An 18521-nucleotide genomic window follows, 5' to 3' on the forward strand; every position below is an offset into this window, starting at 1 on the left:
ACCCTCCTCATGCACACTGCCTAACAGGATTGCCCAGGCCATTCTCTCTTCATCATTACCTTGCAGTTCCATCTACCATCCATTTGACTGTATCTGTGTCTCTCAGTTCAGATTCTCTGGAGAGGTAGAACATAGTACTGTTTTAGTTTAGTCTAAAGGATTGGTGTTCATATGCCTGAGATTCTCCCTAGTCCATTTAGCTGTGGGAGAAGATGCTAATATGTCAGTGTTATTTCTTTCAGAGGTTTTGCTTGGGTGAACTGCATGTGCCTAGCATATTAGTAGCTGCCCAGTATTTTTTGAGTAAATAAGTGAATATTCAAGTGCCTGGTAAGTAAGCTTCGCAGAATGGAATGTTCTATGGATTAAGCTTTTTTGTACAGGTAAGTAGAGTTTTATCATTTTTCATGACAATTAGCTAATATTTTATATTAATTGCCTAAAATATGCCAGGTTAAATTTAGTTATGAAGGTAGCTTATTTGCTTTCTAAGGTTTTTGGATGTTACCTCCCTTAATATTGTACCTAATACAGTTGGAGAGTAGTTGAAGGTTCAGGAAAGTCATTCATTTCAGCAAATATTTATTCACCTTTGTGTTAGGCACTGTTCTAGGTGCTTGGGAACAAAACAGATGAAAGTTCCTGCCTAGAGTGGTGGGAACTAGCTAGTAAACAAGCTAGGTGACATTTGAGCAGAGATCTGCAGAAAATGAGAGCCATTCACATAAGTGAAGAACCTCCCAAGCAAAGAAAATGACAGGTGCAAAGGTCCTAAGACAAGAGTGTGTTTAGCATGTTCAGGGAACAGCAAAGAAACCAGCTTGCCTGGAGTGGAAGTGAGCAAGGAGGAGAGATTAAGGTCATATGTAGGCCATTGCAAGGTCTTCAGCGTTTCTTGGGAATCCATTGGAAGGTTTTGAACCAAAGGTGTTGCATGATCGGATGCATAAAAAGAGGCTTCTGGGGGGAATTCCCTGGGGGTCCAGTGGTTAGGACTCTGGGCTTCCACTGCAGGGAGCACGGGTTTGATCCCTAGTCGGGGAACTAAGATCCCACATGCCGAGCAGCGTGGCCCCCCAAAATAATAATTTAAACAAAAAAGAGGCTTCTGACTGCTTTGTTGAAAATAAACCATAAGTTTCAAGGGAGAGAGAGCAGGCCGAGTAGGGCTTGGATCTGAGTGTATTTTCCAAGTGGAGCTCAGGATTTGCCAGTAGGTTCCATGTGGAGTATGAAAGAAAGGAGTCAAGAATGACCCCCAAGGTTTTTGGCCTGAGCAAGTGGGAGAATAAAGTAATGAGATAGGGACTTCCCTGGTGGTGCAGTAGTTAAGAATCCACCTGCCAATGCAGGGGACACGGGTTCAAGCCCTGGTCCGGGAAGATCCCACATGCCATGGAGCCACTAAGCCCATGCGCCACAACTACTAAGCCTGCATGCCTAGAGCCTGTGCTCCGCAACAAGAGAGGCCACCACAATGAGAAGCCCACACACTGCAATGAAGACCCAACACAGCCAAAAATAAATATGCTTATATAAAGTAATGAGATGGAGAAGTCTGCATAAAGAGTACTTATGTAGAAAGGAAGGAGGAGTTGGGTTTGGACCTGTGTAGTCTGAGGCGCTGGTGAGACACAGGAGGGGCAAGGGACTACTTTTCTTGGGTCCAGTGTGCCTCTCTAGCAGACACCTGCAGCACATGGTTTCTCCAGCCTTGTGCAGTGCCTGCCTTCAGCAGTGGCCAGCAGCACTCAGCAGCCCCACGTGGATGGCTTTCCCTGGCACCCCCAAAACACTTCCTAAGCAAAGTGCTCCAAGCTTATACCTTCTTGGGCTGCACCTCTTTGATTAAGCCAACCTCTCTGTTGTCCATGACTGTGTCAAAGTCTAGGTCTCAGCCCTGGGGTACTTTCTTTGGGTGCTGTCTCTCAGCCTAGCATGAAGAGCCATAAGCTCTTCCCTATACCTGCTTAGAGTTCTCAATTTCATAATCAATCCTCATTACTCCAGTTTCCTGTTACAGTGAATAACTCTTTATAGTAAACTTTCCCCAAATTACTGTGTGGTTTCTATCTCCTGATTGGACTCTGGTACAAAACTTAAAACCTTTCTGATTAGAAAAGCATTAGATACAAAATCAGACAAGAAGATAATCCATCTCCTAGATTACCTTCTAGTAATCTCACCCTCCAGAGCAACTATTAATGTTGTAATGCTAAACTAGTTTTATGCTTTATTTTAAATATAAAAATAAAAACAGCTACTTGTAAAACAGAAAGCAGTACAAAAAGGACGAAAGTAAAAAATAATACCTTCCTGTCCCCTTTCTACCCACTTAAAATAGTTACCACTATTAACATTTCCTTGTGTATTCTTCCAGAAATTCTTAATGCATCTAGAAACATGAGAGTATAGTTTTTAAACAAATGGAATCATACCATATATACCGTCCCTGTGTTTATGGTAAAAATAAAAATTAAGGTAAAAGAATGGTTGTTTTCCAACTTATACTAGCATTATGAATTTGGATTGGCCTTCTAACCATTCAGGAAACTCCGTTGATTAACTGGTAGGAATGAAATTTTGGACACAGGCACAGATGTAGACATTCACATCAAATGTAATACCTTGAACATTATGAAGTCACTGACAAAATATGTTCTCCCTGAGCAAAGTGGATTCATAAGAAAATTTTAAGGCCATTATAAATGTATATGTTGGACTCTTAAACGCGGTTATCTAAAAAAACACTGATACTCAAGATTCTTGAAAACACAGATTTAGCTAATTTCCAATAATGCTAAATTCTATTCTACACTTTTTTGCTGTTACAATAAACATTGAATCAAAAGCCTCTAGAATACAGGCATTTTCCCTAAATCCTATTTCTTCATATCCAACACAGTTGGTAAAGGGAAGGTATAAGTAAACCTTACTATACCAAAGTTAATTAGATGTATAAAACAGACCCTACAAGGATTAAGGAATATCTCTTGTCTCACCTATGTGTGAAAGTGATTCAGTCCTTAAGTTAGCCATTTTCTAATAACTTGAATACTCCTTTCATATTGTGGCTTTAAGATAGATTGGTACACCTCTCCCTACCCCCTTCTCTGTGGCTTTGTTACTGTTTACCATAGTTAGCCTGAAAGGCTGACGCTGACCCTGGGTAATGAAGAGTTAGATGCGTAAACTTGATTAAAGGTCTGATCTTCGGTTGGGGAGGATCATTAGGGACGTCAAAGTTCCTGGTCATAATCTGTTTCTTAAGCTCAGTAATGGGTAAGCAGGTGTTTGGTTTTTTTATTACATGCCATGCATTTTATTCTTTTGTATGCAGTATTTGATAACAATTTTTGGATAATTAGGTTTTTTAAATTGTTGACAAAAATTTTCTTGATTTAGCAGTTTTTAGCTAAATCTTCTATTTCTGAATGCTTGGAGAGAATGGCAGTACCCATTTCCAGTGAAAGGTGAAGTGTTTAGATAGAGGATGCCTTTCTATCATGGCATTAAGCAGTGTGATGTCTTCTGCATCCAGGAGCCAACTTAACATGTTAAGTCTAGTGAGTCTTGGCAGTCGTAACACACATTGACTCAAAGACTTGACTGTTGTGGCCTGAGCTTTGATACATTCTTTGAAATGCCTGGAAATTGTTAACTCTTGCAAGTTGGGCATGTTGTCCAGTGTTTGAAAGAAGTTTCTGTATCCTTCCTCTGTAATCTTGTGGTTGATTGAAAGATTAAGATTCTCGAGTTTCTGGAAACCTCCATTGATTGCTACCTTGGCTATAAATATAAAAGCAAAATATTTATGAAAACAGAATCATAAGGACTTCTATTTCAATACTGGTAGACTAGGTTATTTGAACCAACCTCTTCTACCACCATCACTTAAAGTAGAAAATGCCCAATTTTAATAAAGATATATAAATTTAACAATAAGTATATTAGATAGATTTACTTCTAATTGGAGTATTAAAGATTAATAAATTACATTTAAAAAAACCAAGCTGGGGCTTCCCTGGTGGCGCAGTGGTTGAGAGTCCGCCTGCCGATGCAGGGGACACGGGTTCGTGCCCCGGTCCGGGAGGATCCCACATGCCGCGGAGCGGCTGGGCCCGTGAGCCATGGCCGCTGGGCCTGCGCGTCCGGAGCCTGTGCTCCGCAACAGGAGAGGCCACAACAGTGAGAGGCCCGCGTACCACAAAAAAACCAAAAAACTATGTTTTTACAACAGACACACTTTAAATATAAGGACATAGAAAGATTAAAAGTAAAAGGGAAAAAAAAAAGGAAAAGGGATACATCTCTAAATAACTGGTGTGGCAAAAAAATGACAACTGAAATTAGAAAATATTTTGAACTGAATGAGAATAAAAATATGACACTAAAACTTGTGAGAGGGAGCTAAAGCCAAAGTTAGTGCTCTAACTATCCATCTCAGAAAATTAGGATATCAAAAAAAAAAAAAAAAAGAAAGAAAGTAGGACAAGAAAAGCAAATTATATCCAAAGAAAGTAGCAGGGGATAACAGAGGTAAAAGCAGAATAAATGAAAAACATGTGTAGAGAAAAAAAAATTTTAATAAAATTGAAAAACCAACCAGGTAAAAAAAAAAAGTATTGAATATATCAGGAATGAAAAGGTGACTATCACCATAGGTCATACGGATATTCTTAAAATTATAAATATTATGAGCAATTTTAGAAAAGTTTTTAAATCCTTAGAAAAATGTAACTTGCCCAAACTGAACCAATGATAACACTAATGTATACCAATAGAAAATCCACAATGAGGTATCGCAACAGATTCATCAGAATGGCTAAAGTTTAAAGGTCTGACAATACCAAGCAGTAGCCAGAATGTGAAACAACTGCTGGTAGGAATGTAAGTTGGTACAACTATGGAAAACAGAATATTTACCAAATGACTCAAAGTCCGCCCTAGAAATACCTCCATATATGCATCAACAGTCATGTACAAAATGTTCATAGCAGCATTGTTCATAGTAGCCAACTCATATCCAGTTGAATGGATAAATAAATTGGCGTATGTATAGTCATACATGGGACAATATCCAGCAATGAAAATCAGTGGACTCTATAGTCACACGCATCAGTATGAATCAGTATCACAAGTTTGTTGAGCCCGAAGAGGCAGGCACAGAGTACATACTGTGGAGGATTCCATGACATATATTTTTAAAACAGGTAAAACTATGGTGAAAGAAAGCAGTATGGTGGTCACCTTTGGGAAGGAGGGGAATGCAGTGTCAGAAGGGACACAAAGGTGGCTTCTGGGATGTAATATTCTATATTGTAACCTAATGAGTAATTGTTACACAAGTATGAGTAACAAGATTTAAGTATGTTCACTTGAAAACTCATTGAGCTGTACACTTAACGATTTTGTACTTTTCTTTACGTGTATTAATTTTCTATTTTAAAAAAAGTACTATAGAAAGGAGTACATGGTGGGTATGTGGCCAGGTGTCTGAGACACTAGGTGTTAAGAATGGACTTGAGGGCTTGTGTAGTCTCAAGTGGGAGGCGATCTTTTACTTCTGAATCTGACCAGAATGAACCAAAATCCACAGAACATTAGAGGGAACAATATGATAGCATAAATGAGGAAGTGGGTTGAACATTTTTAGAGGGACGAATGTTTTTGTAGACATTTTGCAGCAGAAAGCTTGAGCAATACCACTGGCTTTCATGTGAGCTGAAAGAGTTTATCTGAGGGTATCTCACCAATTTCCACCACGCTGTCATCATCCAAAGTCTGGAAAAATGAGAGAATGCGGAGACATTGAAGATGCTGACATTGCTGGATGATCAGTTTGGCCACTTGATGAATCCCATCCCCAGTAGGAAGGATCAATTCTTCCAGGTTATTTAGAGAACCTAAAGTGTAGGCTATCAGAAGATATTAAAAAGCTATTCTCTGTACTGCGTTCCCAAACGATTGTAACTGAAAGTCTCAAAATCATGCACATTCTACGAGTCCCCATGTAGCACAGAGGCTATTCCTCCTTCTCTCCAAGAAAGGGGTCAGCCTACACCTTGACCTTCATTGCTACCTCTAGACCATTCCTCCACCCTTCCCCAACCAGTCTCTCCTGTACTGAAGTCCAAAAGGCCTATCACATCTCCATTTCCTTTTTTTTTTGGCTGCACCACACAGCTTGCAGTTCCCCAACCTGGGATTGAACCTGGGCCTTCGGCTGTGAAAGAGTGGAGTCCTAACCACTGGACCACCAGGGAATTCCCATCCATTTCCTCTTTTAGACAAGCTTCTACTGGCTCCAGGAAACTCTCCTAGCTCCTCAATGCCTTCAGCCCCCTTCCCTTCTGTCCTGGTATCATCCTTAGTGAATTCTGCCTCTTCCTCCTAGAACTAAGTCCTCACAATCCACCACTCTCATAACTTAACTTTTCACTTTGATCCCTCCTTAGCATGGCTTCACTTGTTGCAGAGCATGGGCTCTTGTAGCACGGGCTTCAGTAGTTGTGGCTCGCGGGCTCTAGAGCACAGGCTCAGTAGTTGTGGTGCACGGGCTTAGTTGCTCCGCGGCATGTGGGATCTTCCCGGACCAGGGCTCGAACCTGTGTCCCCTGAATTGGCAGGCGGATTCTTAAGCACTGCGCCACCAGGGAAGTCCCCATTTTTGTTCAAATAAATTCCTACTTCTTAATATGCCTCAGTTTATCTTTTAAGACCTGTTAGAACTTTTTTCCAGAGCATACATTGCTTTTGTAATCATAAAAAAATAAGTTGAAAAAGTAGTCTCCATAGTTATCATTTTGTTAAATCTAGGTTTTCATATACTGAGTTTTCATAACCTTAAAAGATAGTTTCACCTATATTCTAGAAACCTTTGAAACAACAGGTATTTAACTTGTCTGGAATGGATACCTGGCAATGAAACTGCATGGTGCTGGGACCTCTCTGGTGACCCAGTGGCTAAGACTCTGTGCTCCCAATGCAGGGCACCCAGGTTCGATCCCTGGTCAGGGAACTAGATCCCAATGCCGCAACTAAAGATCCCACATGCTGCAACTAAAAGATCCAATCCCGCACGTGGCAACGAAGATCCCGCATGCCATAACTAAGACCCAGCGCAGACAAATAAATAAATAAATAAGAAATTGCATAGTGCTGTAACAAACAAATCTGTATTCAAAGAAATGAGTCACTCTGAGAACATTTCTTTGAAAGACATCAAGTGAGATCAAGGCATTTGGAGGGTAAAAGCTGAGCAGCACTGTCCCTCCTAATGAGCAAGGGCAGCTAATACATGTTGTAATTTGTTATATAGCTAATGCAAAATAGGAGGATTTTATGGGGGAAAGAATAAAGAGCAAGCTTTAGGCACTGTTTTATAAACATACCAAATTTTTCAGCTGTTTCCTTATCAGGAATATATTGGTGCTCAAGATTTAATATCTTCAGAGAAATAAAATTTGGTAAAACAATGACTATAAAAGGGAAAAGAAAAATTTAGTTATGTCAGCTACATTTCTTACACCAAAAAGTAATGTGTTTAAAGAGTATTTTAAAAGTGATAGAAATTAATATAATAATTCAGATTGAATTAATTAGTATGACAAGTAGATAACACAAATCTTTGCTCAGGAAACAATTCTCATAACTAGAAATGTTTAAACATCTAGAAACAAATATACCTTACTTGAAAATTCATTTAAGATCAGATATTTATTGCAATAGTTTTGTTCTTTGACATCAATTGCATTTTTAAAATCTGGCTGTTAAAAAATGTCCACAGAAGCATCTTAAAACCAAAATTTTACAATTTTAGCTCTTACCAAATGGGGCGGCTTCAAAAAATGGTCCAGTAAGCTTAATTTCTTCAAGTTTCTTGCAGGAAGCAAGTACAGTCATGAGAGACTCAAGATCCGAAAAGAAATTACATTGCAGATGGAACACACGAAGGTTTGGAGAATTCTGAATTAATTTGACTGTAAAATATCAAATTTAAGGCATCAGAGATTGAAAATTTCTATCAGAATCAGTCATTTAATTTATTAACTTGTTTCAACAATAGTGAATTAAAATAAAGCGTCATGATGTAATGAATTGGGCTTAGGTTCAGGGTCTGTGACTAACTGATGAGCTACGTGAACCGTCGTTACTGACCCTCTCTGGGGAATCAGTTTTCTCCTCTATGTAGTAATGGCATTGACTCAGCTAAAACCTTCAGCTTTAACATCCTAATGTCTCTAAGTTTGCACATGATGTTTACACTATAGAAACATTATGCAAAGAAACATAAAGGCAGTGACAACTCTGAAGCAAAACTTAAATTTGAAAAAATTGCTGAACAATATAAGAAAACTACTACTTCCAGCTTCAGCTACAGATTTTTCTGCATGCAGCTCTGCATGTCAGTTCAGTAGAGATTTACCTTTTTTTAGTCTTTAGTGTTTAGTCTTTACTAAATAAACTAAGGAATTGATGATACCTAAGTCATTTTGCTAAATGATATATTTAAGAAAGATAGCTGTACAGGTTGTTCATCAACCATGAGAATGGTTGATGAAATATATTTATAAAGGCTGATGAGAAACAGGGAAAGGCTTCTGATTACTACCAATCATCAGATTTCCTTCCCTCTTATCTGGCAGATCTCTATAAGTTGCAACGTAAGAGCAACTTAAACAAAAACAAAATAAAAGAACTCTACAAACTATTTTTGGAGAGGCAGTACATACCACTGGTTAAGAGCTCAGACTTAAAAGTCAGAATTCCTGTGTTTAATTGCAAATTTACTATTTCCTTATCTGGGTGACCTTGAGCAAATTATCAATACTTAACCTCTATAACTCCATTTCCCCAACTGTAAAAATTAGAATATAATAGTATTTACCTTGTAGAATGGGTATGAAGGTTAAATGGGTTAAGATTTATAAAGTGCTTAGAACAATTCCTACCATGTAGTAACAGCTCAATAATTACAAATAGCTGTCATTTTTTAATGACAACAAGTGCTATTCCAACAATTTACCTTGGATACAGGCTACACCCTCAGATCCACAGAAGCTTTAACTTAAATAAATTATTGGCCAAGTAGGTTTTCCAAGTAATACAAAAACAAGTAAATCAAAGTGCCACACTTACCTAGTTTGGAAGGACTGTATTCAGCTAAAACTCGGATCAATAATTTCTCCATAGTGTGGAGATTTAGGAATTCTTCAGGAATGACTAAAAAAACATCTCGTTTATCATCCAGATTCACAGACAGTTCTTTCAAGCACAAGAACTTGTCCAAACTAAGAAAGAGTTGATCTAGAAAGTAGCACACAGTTTCCGATTATTAATCTAAAGAGTTCCAAATGCAAAATTTCACTGTCATTTGATTCATCAAACTATTTTCATATTTCAAATGAAAACCTTTCACATACCATAAGACTTCCTTTTTTAGAAAGCACATATATGAAGATAACGCTTTCTGCAGCATTTACTGTTTACGTCAACTAAAAAACATATATGCACAACCTAAAAGTTTTGAGTTATGTTTTATTCAGTGGACATTCTTAGGACTTCAAGTCCGGGAGGCAGCATCTCAAATAATCCTGAGAAAACTGCTCCAAGGAGGTGAGGCGGGGAGCTAGGATATATAGGAGTTTTGCAACAAAGGCAGGTAGTCAGAACAAAAGATTACTGTTAATAAAAGAAAACTAGATATCTCAAGTTAAGGAATTTAGCACTTTTCTTTGTATGGGAAGATGCAAGAGTCTGGGGTCACTAAAATCATTCTTTTGATATGCACCTCGGCTATCTGGGGCCAGTATCCTGTGTTTTCACATCCTGAGTTTCTTCAAGCTGCACCCTTTGGGGTGGCTGCAGTCTGATGACTGCTAGATGGCAGGTATTCTTTGTTTCCTTCCTGAGTTTCCTCCGGGCTCACTATCAGGGGTGGCTGCAACTGCTGATAGCTACAACATCCTTTGTTTACCGATATGGGAGGCAATATTTTATTTCTCATCTACTATATGAGAAGCCCTGTACTACACTCTGGATTCACAAAGACATCTCAGCAGATGGGCCTGGGACAACTGAATTTCTCCATGCAAAGAAGTTGGACCCTTACCTCCCACCACCATACACAGAATTGGCTCAAAATGAATCAACAACCTAAATATAAGAGCTAAAACCATACAACTCTTAGAAGAAAACAGAAATAAATCTTCATAACCTTGGATTTGACAATAGATTCTTAGATATGCTACCAAGAGCACTAGCACAAAAGAAAAACAGACAAATTGGACTTCACTGAAATTTGAAACTTTACAGATTGAAGTACATTATTGAGACAGTGAAAAGGGCAATCTATCGGAGAAAATATTTTAAAACCAAGTGTCCAATAAAGATTTAATTACACAAAGAACTCCTATAACTCAAAACAAAGACAACACAATTTTAAAAATGGACAAAGGAACAAACAACCCAATCACAAAATGGGCAGGAGACCTAAAGGGACATTTCTCCAAAGAAGACATACAGATGGCTAACAAGCACATAAGATGCTCCACATTGCTAATTATTAGAGAAATGCAAATCAAAACTACGAGGTATCACCTGACAATGGTCAAAATGGCTATCATCAAAAAGTCTACAAATAGGGACTTCCCTGGTGGCGCAATGGTTAAGACTCCGCCTGCCAATGCAGGGGACACGGGTTCGAGCCTTGGTCCAGGAAGATCCCACATGCCACAGAGCAACTAAGCCCGTGCACCACAACTACTAAGCCTGTGCTCTAGAGCCCACGAGCCACAAGTACTGAACCTGCGAGCCAGAACTACTGAAGCCCGCACACCTAGAGCCTGTGCCCTGCAACAAAAGAAGCCACTGCAACGAGAAGACCACGCACCGCAATGAAGAGCAGCCCGCGCGCAGCAATGAAGACCCAACGCAGCCAAAAATAAATAAATAAAATTTTTTACAAGTCTCCAAAAATAAATGGTGGAGAGTATGTGGAAAAAGGGAAACCCTACTACACTGTTGGTGGGAATGTAAACTGGTGCAGCCACTATGGAAAACGGTAAAGAGGTTCTTTAAAAAAACTAAAAATAGGGACTTCCCTGGTGGCGCAGTGGTTAAGAATCCGCCTGCCAATGCAGGGGGCACGGGTTCAATCCCTGGTCCAGGAAGATCCCACATGCCGTGGAGCAACTAAGCCCATGCACCACAACTACTGAGCCTGCACTCTAGAGCCCATGAGCCACAACTACTGAGCCCACATGCCACAACTACTGAAGCCTGTGCTCCTAGATTCCATGCTCCACAAGAGAAGCCACCACAATGAGAGGCCCGCATACTGCAACTAGAGAAAGGCTGCACACAGCAATGAAGACCCAACGCAGCCAAAAAAAAAAAAAAACTAAACTAAAAATAGAGTTACCATATAATCCAGCGATCCCACTCCTGGGCATGTATCAGGAGAAAACCATGGTTTGAAAGGGTACATGCACCACAGTGTTCACAGCAGTACTATTTACAATAGCCAAGACATGGAAGCAACCTAAATGTCCACCAACAGATGACTAGATAAAGAGGATGTGACGCACACACACAATGGAATATTAGCCATAAAAAAGAATGAAATAATGCCATTTGCAGCTACATGGATGGACCTAGAATTATCATACTAAATGAAGTAAATCAGACAGAAAGACAAATATCATATGATATCACTTCTTTTTTTTTTGTTTTTTTTGTTTTTTTCCTGTACGCGGGCCTCTCACTGTTGTGGCCTCTCCCGTTGCGGAGCACAGGCTCCGGACGCGCAGGCTCAGCGGCCATGGCTCACGGGCTCAGCCGCTCCGCGGCATGTGGGATCTTCCCGGACCGGGGCACGAACCCGTGTCCCCTGCATCGGCAGGCGGACTCTCAACCACTGCACCACCAGGGAAGCCCCATACGATATCACTTCTATGTGGAATCTTAAAAAGTGATACAAATGAACTTATTTATAAAACAGAAATAGACTCACAGACATAGAAAAAAACTTATGGTTACCAAAGGGGAAAGGGGAGGGAGGGAGGGATAAACTAGAAGTTTGAGATTAACAGATATAGACTACTATGTATAAAATAAACAAGGACCTACAGTATAGCACAGGGAACTATATTCAATATCTCGTAATGATCTATAATGGAAAAGAATCTGAAAAAGTTTATACACACACACACACACACAATCTGAATCACTTTGCTGTATACCAGAAACTAACACAAAATTGTAAATAAACTACACTTCAATTTTTTTAAATGGGCAAAAGGATTTAATAGACTGTCTCCAAAAAAGACACACTAACAGCCAATAAGCACATGAAAAGATGCTCAGCAGCATTAGTCATTAGGAAAATGCAAATCAAAACCAACGTGAGATACAATTTCACACCAATTAGGATGTCTCTGATTTTAAAAAAACAAAAAAGCATTGAAGATGTGAAGAAACTGGAGCCCTTGTACATTGCTTGTAGGAATGTAAAATGCTGCAGCCAGCGTGGAAAACAGTTTGGAGTTTCCTTGAAAATTAAAATAGAATTACTATCATTAATAGCCAATAATTCTACTTCTGGGTATATATCCAAAAGAATTGAAAATAGGGTCTCCAGGTAGTATTTGTGCACCCATGTTCATGGCAACTTTAGCCAGCATAAACAGTGCAAGTGTCCATCAACAGATGAATTGATTAATAAAATGTGATGTGTACATACAATGAAATATTATTCAGCTATAAAAGTAGTGAAGTTCTGACGCATGCCACAACATGGATGAACCTTAAAAACGTGAAAGAAGCCAGACACAAAAGGACAAAATATTGTATGGATTCACTTATGTGAAATAGAATAGACAACTTCATAGAGACATCAGCATCTGGGAAGAAGAAGGAGGTATTGTTTAATAGGTACAGAGTTTGGGATGATGGAAAGGTTCTGGAAGTGGATAGTGGTGATGGTTGCACAACACTGTCACGGTACTTAATGCCACTGAATTGTATACTGAAAAATGATTTTAAGGTTTCATGTATGTTTTACCATGATAAATATTTGAAAAAACAAAATTTTTCTAAATTTGATGATAAATATCAACCCACAGATCCAAAAAAAAAATGTTCAGTGACCCTCAAGTAAGATAGATACAAAGAAAAGCACACCTAGGCATTTAACAAACTGCTGAAAATCAAACCCATACTAGCAACAATCCGAAAATGAAAAAATTTAAATACCATGTACAGGAGTATCAAAAATACAAGTACCTAGGAATAAATTTAATGAAAGATGATAAAGTCTATACTGAAAACTCTCAAACACTGCTTAGACAAGTGAAAAGAGACACAAATAACTGGGAGATACTACTTTCCACTTGTTTATTTCCCAGAGTACAAGCCCTTTCTTCCATGAAGCAGGTGGGGTGAGGGTAATTCTCAAGCATCATTTACATATAGATCATTCTTTGACTAATAACAAGTCATTTGTTTATTAAGAGACCTCATTAGTCATTGTATTATTTTTATCAGAGTTTGAAAGCCATTCTGTTATTTGGAAGCCTTTCACTAATTCATATTACTGACAGAAATAAGTTAGTAAAGATTTATTTTATATCTGTTCAATCAGCAAGGATTTATGGTCTCACACTTTCAAAAGTTTTCATCCACCTAAAACTAAGAGAAGATAAGAGTATACATCCTAACAGTCATCTAAAACAGATGCAGGTTTACCTTGTAGATGGGTTGTCTCTGAGACTTCAAGAGATTCTAGGGAAGGCAGAGTGAGAAGCAATTCCTGTTCTACTGCACTCAGCTCAGATTGGCTTATGGAGCACTTGGTGAACGAGGCCTTATACTGCTCAAGAGCTGGGCGGATGCTTTCAATAAAACCCGTGCTCCTGGTCAAGTGGAGTTCAATGTGCTGTGAAGCTGAGAAAACTTTCGTTAGAAACCTTAGCATCTCCTGATCCACAGCATCAGTACCAGTCACATGAACTTCCAGAAGGGGAATCTTGTACTGCTTTGGAGAAAGGTTCCAATAGCCAGCGCTGATATCTGCTGGTGCCTTGAGTTCCATGTTCAGAAAACTGTTCACGGTTTCCTGTTTTTCAAGTAAATTCTGCTTCCATTCACTCTCAAGTTCAAAGGCAGAAGCATAGTCCTGATCTATGGTTGGTGCCTGGGATTGGTCGAAAATTTTTTCCAGTAATGAAAAATCTGATTTGGGTAACCTATTTCCTCTTATGGAGACCTGGACTCTCCCCAACAATAACAGGCTTTCTGGGTGGTCAAAAAAATACCGTAACTTAAGTACACTCAAAGACAGGGTTCTCCCTTGAAGGAACTGCAAAATGAATGGAGAACAGGCAGCAACAGTGTTGCTTCGATAAGCAATTTTTACAGCCAGAGCCAGTAAATGTTTTGAAACCAGTGAAAGGTAATTTTCTGGAGAGTATTGCCACAACAACCGGAGACACTGCATCTCCTCTGAAATCTCTGGATGATGCTTCAGGTAGTCATCATTTTCAGATATATTCTCCAGTGTCTCTTGATTATCCACCAAAAGAAGCAATTGGGATACAACTGTTGGCCCTGCCTTTGTTGAAGAGTGGCAAGAGACATAGTTCAAAAAATTTGCATAGGGACCTATAGCCATCATGGCTGAGTTAATTTGTTTCAAATAATGAAGTCCCGAATCTTGATCCTCTTGCCTATCTGAATCCAGGAGTTCAGTCAGCCTCATCCCAGCAAGAAATTCTTGGAATGAAGCATTCAAAAACTGATAGACTGGCCTCAGTCTCTGGGCTGTGAATTTGCTCATCAGGTACATGGCTAGATCTTCATCTTCCCCAATCCCTACTTCCATGAGATCATCATCACTAAACTCAAAGCAAGATGAAAAAAAACCTTTCAAGGCCAGCTCACCACAGGAGGACACAGTTGCTTTGAGAAGGTCAGCTGCCGTTTTGTGCTTTAAGAAAAGGCATTCTATATAGGACTTGAAAACAGCCACATCATCAAAGGACTGACAAAAAGGATACCGAAGCCAATTAGCACAGACTGCTGCTACGAAGAAGGGAGTTTTCTGAATTCCCAGCCATGTTTCATTCACTCTAAAGTCAACCATAAACTTTCGCAGACGGGTCAAATCATCTGGAAAGAGCTTCCGTAATATACAGATGGTATTACAGAAGGGAAACGCTTTGATCTCTAAAATTGTATCTAGGTGTCGGCGGATGTCCTTAGCTCTGTTTGTATGGACAGCAATCAATAAGCAGGTCCTTGACAAATGGTTTCTTTGAATCATCCTCTCTATGCTTTGGGGGATTGAGCACATCTCTTTGTAGTCATCCAAAAGGAATAACACCTGGTTCTTTAACTGCTGGATGATGTTCCGCAGGCCCATTTCAGTAACAGATCCTTCTGCCTCTAGGAGTTGGTCACAAATGACATTGGCCAGCCCCTGGTCCAGTCTGGTAGAGCCAAGGGAGACGTAGAAAACCAACTGGAACCTGTGTAACAAGGGACAGCATCCTGATGCCCATAGAAGAGCTACTTTCTTCAGCAGGACCGTCTTTCCACTACCAGCTTCACCCTCCACACACATGACGGAGTTCAAGTTAGCAAAGACCTCAGGCAACACCACAGGCTCCTGCACAGTATTGGTGATGTGTTTTGAAGCAAGGGACAGATCACAATTCAGCAGCTGATCGGTGGCTAGACAGGAAGAGACCTCAAGCAAAGACATGTGGCAGAAAGGGGCACTGGTGTAGGCTTTTCTCAGGCGCTCACTCAGACTTTTTGCCTCCTGAAGCCACTGGGCTTCACCATGGGCCACCTCTGTGGAGAAAAGCAAGGAGGCACAGTTATAAATACTTTTTTAAAATCCCCAATGTAGAAATATTTGTACACATTCATCTAATCCCATGTGCTACTTCCAGATCCTTACCTGGCACTGCAGAACTCACTGCTGACTCTTCAAGATTGCTTTCACTTGTAGTTTCCTTTGAAAAGAAAATCCTCTATTAAATCAGCATTTGTATAAGAGGGTGGGGCTTTGAATCACAATTAGGGACCAGACGTTTTCTAAACCCAACCCATCCTCAAGTATTTACGCCAGTTGCAGGGAGGAGCGCTACAAATATGAAACAATAAGTGATCTGCAAACACACGCAAGCGTGTGCTCCTGGGTGATATCCAAACAGTGCATTACATGGGTGACTTGAGCTGTGATTACTGTCCAGATGATTAGAATCACAGTGTCTAGAGCAAGATGGACCCTCCAGAAATCATTAGGTGCAACTTCTGATCTTAGTTATCAACAGTTTTTTAAATATTACATACCTGGGATATAGGAAGGTTATGTTTTTTCCTTTAAAAATAAGCTATTTAAGGGGTTCCCCTGGTGGTCCAGTGGGTAAGACTCCAGCTTCCGGCAGGGGGCCCAGGTTCCATCCCTGGTCGGGGAACTAGATCCTGCATGCATGCTGCAACTAAGAGTCCACATGCCACAAATATGAGCCTCCATGCCACAACTAAAAGATCCCACATGCCACAACTAAGATCCGGCACAGACATAATAAATAAAAAATAAATAAATATTTAAAAAAAATAAGCTAGTTAAGGGAGGTGGGGGGATGAGCAAAGATGAATCAAGTGAACGACAAATTACCTTGTTTTCTTTTTGGGGGATGACGAACATAATACACCTAACATACAGCCTCAGATAAGGGGTGTGTGTGTATTAAATTGGCAGTGGCTAATCTCCTAGAGAACTATGTAGAATTTCTCAGTTTAAACAGGGGTCAACCTATTAATCTGTATTTTTGATTTGGTTGGTTGGTTGCTGTTGTAAAAGAAACATATCTTCCCAACTTTGAGAAAAGCCAACTACCAAGTCAGACCTTACTGTCCTCCAAATGATGATCACAGATGGAATCCAGGTAGCCTGGATGCTAATCAACTTTTAGGTCCAAACGAGTCTGGGCCTCACAGTAGAAGGGATTGACTCTACATTTCATGAAACTAGGTATTCTGTTTTGTTTATTGTAGCATCCCCATCTGCAACTGGCGCATGATCGGTGCTTAACAGATATTTGTAGAATTCATTTATTTAATTTTTTTATGATGAGCAGTTCCTGTTCAAAAACAGTTTTTAATCACATGATCACACACTCTGAAAATAAACAAGGTGGTGTTCATACCGTTAAGTCAGAAAGCTCACCATGGCTCTGAAGGTCTGGAATCACTTCTGCAGAGCACTTCATATTGTGGAGAAACTGACAACTAAGCACAAAAGTTAAAAGTTATAAAAATAATTATATGGGACTTCCCTGGTGGCGCAGTGTTTAAGAATCTGCCTGCCAATGCAGGGGACACGGGTTTGAGCCCTGGTCCGGGAAGATCCCACATGCTGAGGAGCAACTAAGCCCATGCGCCACAACTACTGAGCCTGTGAGCCCTAGAGCCCGTGAGCCACAACTACTGAGCCCACATGCCACAACTACTGAAACCCGTGCACCTAAAGCCCGTGCTCCGCAACAAGAGAAGCCACCGCAATGAGAAGCCTGCACGCAGCAACGAAGATCCAACGCAGCCAAAAATAAATTAATTTTAAAAAATAGTTGTATGCAATTAAGCACTTGCATTAGGTTTTCAAAAACACCGTTAGAGTTTTAGTGGCAAAAATTAAGTATAAAATTAACATTTCCAGTGATTCTGTCAGTGTCTTTATCAAACAAGACATGTAGACTATAAATCTCAGCAGTAGAGATATAAATGGTTCATAAAGTAGTGGTGGGGATAACCCTCCAATTTGGTGGAATGGGAGCATATTTAACACTCATCCATGAGACCAACTAAAATGAACCTAAAGGGAAAAAAAAATAGAGAAGACAACTCTATCTATGGATTCTGGAATAATGACAAGAAAAAGGACATTAGTAGAAAAAATGGGGAAATATGTATAACATCTGGAGTTGATAGCAATGTACCAGTGTTGGTTTTTTAACCAATGTACCAGGATAATATAAGGTGTTAGTATTAGAGGAAACTGGGTGTGGGAATATAGGAACTCTCTGTATTATCTTTTCACCTTTTCTCTAAGTCGAAAATTTTTTCCAAATAAAAAGTTTATTTTAGAAAAAAACTCCATCAATATGAAGACTAAAGAATGGCCACAAACATACTCTCTAAAAACAATTTGCTAGACATCATGAAACTGGAACATAAAATACCTTCTAAATTCAGGTTATGATGTCTGCCTGAAGAACCAAGGAAGAAAATTCTAAAGAGCTCTACCCACAATCATTAACTTGGATAGATGAGAACTATAAATGTCAGTAGGTAAATGATAAAACTAGAAACAACTCTCTTGGTTTATTTTTATGCTGCTGAATTACAGGAAAGCAGGAGATAAAGCAAGGGGACACATCATTTTTATTTTCCTACTTGAAGACGAGCCCAGGAATAGAAGGGTAGCTACAGGAAGATAGCTAGTAGGA

General features: G+C 39.6%; 1 protein-coding gene across 5 annotated transcripts in view; it reads right to left on the bottom strand.

Moving 5' to 3' along the window:
* Positions 1 to 1617: 1617 nt before the first annotated feature.
* Positions 1618 to 18521, bottom strand: part of NAIP (NLR family apoptosis inhibitory protein) — a 36166-nt gene continuing 19262 nt past the window's right edge. For 4 of the 5 annotated variants that reach the window (XM_032628678.1, XM_032628679.1, XM_032628680.1 and 1 more), the window contains 8 exons: positions 17223 to 17304; positions 15968 to 16022; positions 13750 to 15858; positions 9142 to 9309; positions 7830 to 7982; positions 7395 to 7481; positions 5754 to 5918; positions 1618 to 3789 (listed from right to left, as the gene is read on the bottom strand). In XM_032628678.1, coding sequence (XP_032484569.1) covers positions 3425 to 3789; positions 5754 to 5918; positions 7395 to 7481; positions 7830 to 7982; positions 9142 to 9309; positions 13750 to 15858; positions 15968 to 16022; positions 17223 to 17304 — 3184 coding nt within the window. In that variant the 3' untranslated portion in view covers positions 1618 to 3424. The remainder of the gene's footprint in view (positions 3790 to 5753; positions 5919 to 7394; positions 7482 to 7829; positions 7983 to 9141; positions 9310 to 13749; positions 15859 to 15967; positions 16023 to 17222; positions 17305 to 18521) is intronic. The other variant, XM_032628682.1, reaches the window with a different exon arrangement.

The sequence above is a fragment of the Phocoena sinus genome, chromosome 3 (genome assembly GCF_008692025.1).
Source record: "Phocoena sinus isolate mPhoSin1 chromosome 3, mPhoSin1.pri, whole genome shotgun sequence".
NCBI classification, from domain to species: domain Eukaryota; kingdom Metazoa; phylum Chordata; class Mammalia; order Artiodactyla; family Phocoenidae; genus Phocoena; species Phocoena sinus.